Source organism: Diaphorina citri, unplaced genomic scaffold (assembly GCF_000475195.1).
Source record: "Diaphorina citri unplaced genomic scaffold, Diaci psyllid genome assembly version 1.1 scaffold377, whole genome shotgun sequence".
Classification (NCBI taxonomy): domain Eukaryota; kingdom Metazoa; phylum Arthropoda; class Insecta; order Hemiptera; family Psyllidae; genus Diaphorina; species Diaphorina citri.
This window is the reverse complement of record NW_007377812.1, coordinates 14,895-17,384: the sequence shown is the minus strand read 5'-3', so window position 1 is coordinate 17,384 and position 2,490 is coordinate 14,895. Positions and strand designations below refer to the sequence as shown.

General features: G+C 32.0%; 1 protein-coding gene across 1 annotated transcript in view; it reads right to left on the bottom strand.

The window, feature by feature from the left end:
- Positions 1–1,254: 1,254 nt before the first annotated feature.
- LOC113466979 (headcase protein-like) overlaps positions 1,255–2,490 on the bottom strand; it is a 12,190-nt gene continuing 10,954 nt past the window's right edge. The window contains exon 2 of the mRNA XM_026822857.1: positions 1,255–1,317. Coding sequence (XP_026678658.1) covers positions 1,255–1,317 — 63 coding nt within the window. The remainder of the gene's footprint in view (positions 1,318–2,490) is intronic.

The window sequence follows — 2,490 nt, the reverse complement described above, 5'->3', positions numbered from 1 at the left end:
GTAGGTTGGCAGGTACTATGTCCTTTCGAGCAAGAAAAGAAAACTTGCTACGCCATATATGCAAAAAGCCAATGATAAGTTTTTTCAGAGCCGTTGTGACTTTACCGAAACCTTTCGTCGGAACCAAATTTTAAGCTAAAAAAAAAAAAAATGCCGACAACTAGACCCACTTGAAACTATGAAGAAAGAATCAATGAGAAGGAAAATGTTTTTCTATCTCTAATATGAAACACAGCATTATACCATGAAAATCTATGACAGTAATAAGACGACTGTATTTTCATTCTAAATAATAATATTCTCCCTCCCCCTGCCATATTGTTAAGGCTCCAAAATTTTCCGACTAAAATAAGCTCAAAAAAAGGATGCAATTTATTTTTATTACCATACATATTGTATTTAAATTATATCCAGAATTTTAAATGCAATAACAAATTCAGTTTTCAAATATAGGTTCTTACCTATTATTTTATATGTGTAGATACCTATTATATCATTGATTTTGTATATTTGCATACAAAAAATACAATTACAGGATGTGGTTGAAGATGGAACCTGGGCCTCTCCACTATGCATAAATAACCCCAATGATATATTCCGAGATATGAACGATACCAGAGTTGTCAGTTTCAGGGGTTAGTATGAAATTATTGACGAAACCATTTGAAACAAATCCGAATGTTTGAAAGGAAAAACTAGTCAGCAGAAGAAAGAAATGTAAATTAAAAAACCTACAGTAAAATTCAACTGGAGAGTGTGAAAGTCCAAATGGTAGGATGGTGAAGACGAAGAAACCTCGCTTTACATCTACAGACCTACTAGTTTGTTAACAGCAGTGTTATTATTTTACAAGTAAGAAAACTAGATAGGTACTCTTAAAAAGATACATATTATTATCATGTAGTTAGTATCTGAACATTATAAATAATATAGATAGGTATTTATAATGTTTGCAGAATATTTTAGAAGGATTTTCTTTTAAATTTATTAGTTTTTCACTACTTCATTAAGCATTGAAATTAAAAATAAAAGATTAGTACACTATTTATATGATAATTTGATAATACATTACAACTAATACAGACCTACTAGTTTGTTAACAGCAGTGTTATTATTTTACAAGTAAGAAAACTAGATAGGTACTCTTAAAAAGATACAGACTGTAGTCACTGTAGAATGGCATCTTTTGGAATGACGAGACAAGAGATTTTTGGCAGTTGTTACACTGAAATCAGACAAGAAAAAAACAATTAATTAGTCACTGTAGAATGGCATCTTTTGGAATGACGAGACAAGAGATTTTTGGCAGTTGTTACACTGAAATCAGACAAGAAAAAACAATTAATTAATTATGATAAAATGATAAAACTGACTCTTTGAAGACTCTACTCAACCCACTAGGGCGGGCGGTCGTTTGGTAGCCCGTTTGAAACAAAGAACTGTTCTGAAAAGAATATTTGAACAGCACTGAATAATTGACACGTAGTGTAGTTAGGAGCACGATAGACAAATCCCGCACATCAAATATTTCCCTACTAACGACATTACGCCATTCCAACAAATTACAGGTAATATCAAACAATGACTCTTTACACACAACTTGGCGTTTTTGGCATAAAAGGCTTAAAAAGAAGAGGAGAAGAAAATAAACAAATCACCTGCACCGAGTGCCGTTGAGGAATATTGTGTTTTCATAATATTTTCCTTTAATTAGGCGTGGAATTCCCCTGACAATGTTTGAACATTGGGCCCAAATTCATGCCTTGAATTTTAAGATGTTCTCCCAAACGTTGAGATAAAGAGAATACCCTACTCCTGCAACTCCTTGTTTTGTAATAAAATTTCACGTTGTTTCATATTATTTCACTGTCATATTTTTAATTAGAAACAATATTATACGAAAATGAGACGATTCTTTGTGGGTGATGAAGATTAGGTACTTTAAATGTTTAGTGGAAAATATATTGTAGACGATTTTTCATGCTTTAGTGATGAAATTTCTAAGATAGTGTGATTCTATTTTTCTATCACAATTTTACAAAGTGTAGGTTAGGTATTATAAGACACGAGAAAATCATCTCCTTTCTGTCTTCACGAGCTAAAATCTGTTCTAATCTGTTCCCTACTAATCCATCAGCAAGAAATGAGGCGACAGAATCTGATCTAAATGAACAATTTATGTCACAAATAATTATCCCCTCGATCTTACAACCATGCCAAACAAGAAATAAGTTGTGCAATCATTTCCAACATTTCATCATTTCTTTCTTTTGCGAATCCTTGTAAAGCAGAGAAGCGCAGGCAAAGAATCCCGAGCAGATGGTTACAAATTTTGTCCTGGTTGTGAAACAAGATAATAAAACTTATCTTTTGACGTTTTTAATACCTGCTATTCTTTTCAAATATATATTTTTATGACTTCTTGAATTTGAGCGGAGCGCTTTGCTAATGGGTCTTTAGAGGAAATGATTTTTTTTTTTTTTTTTTTTT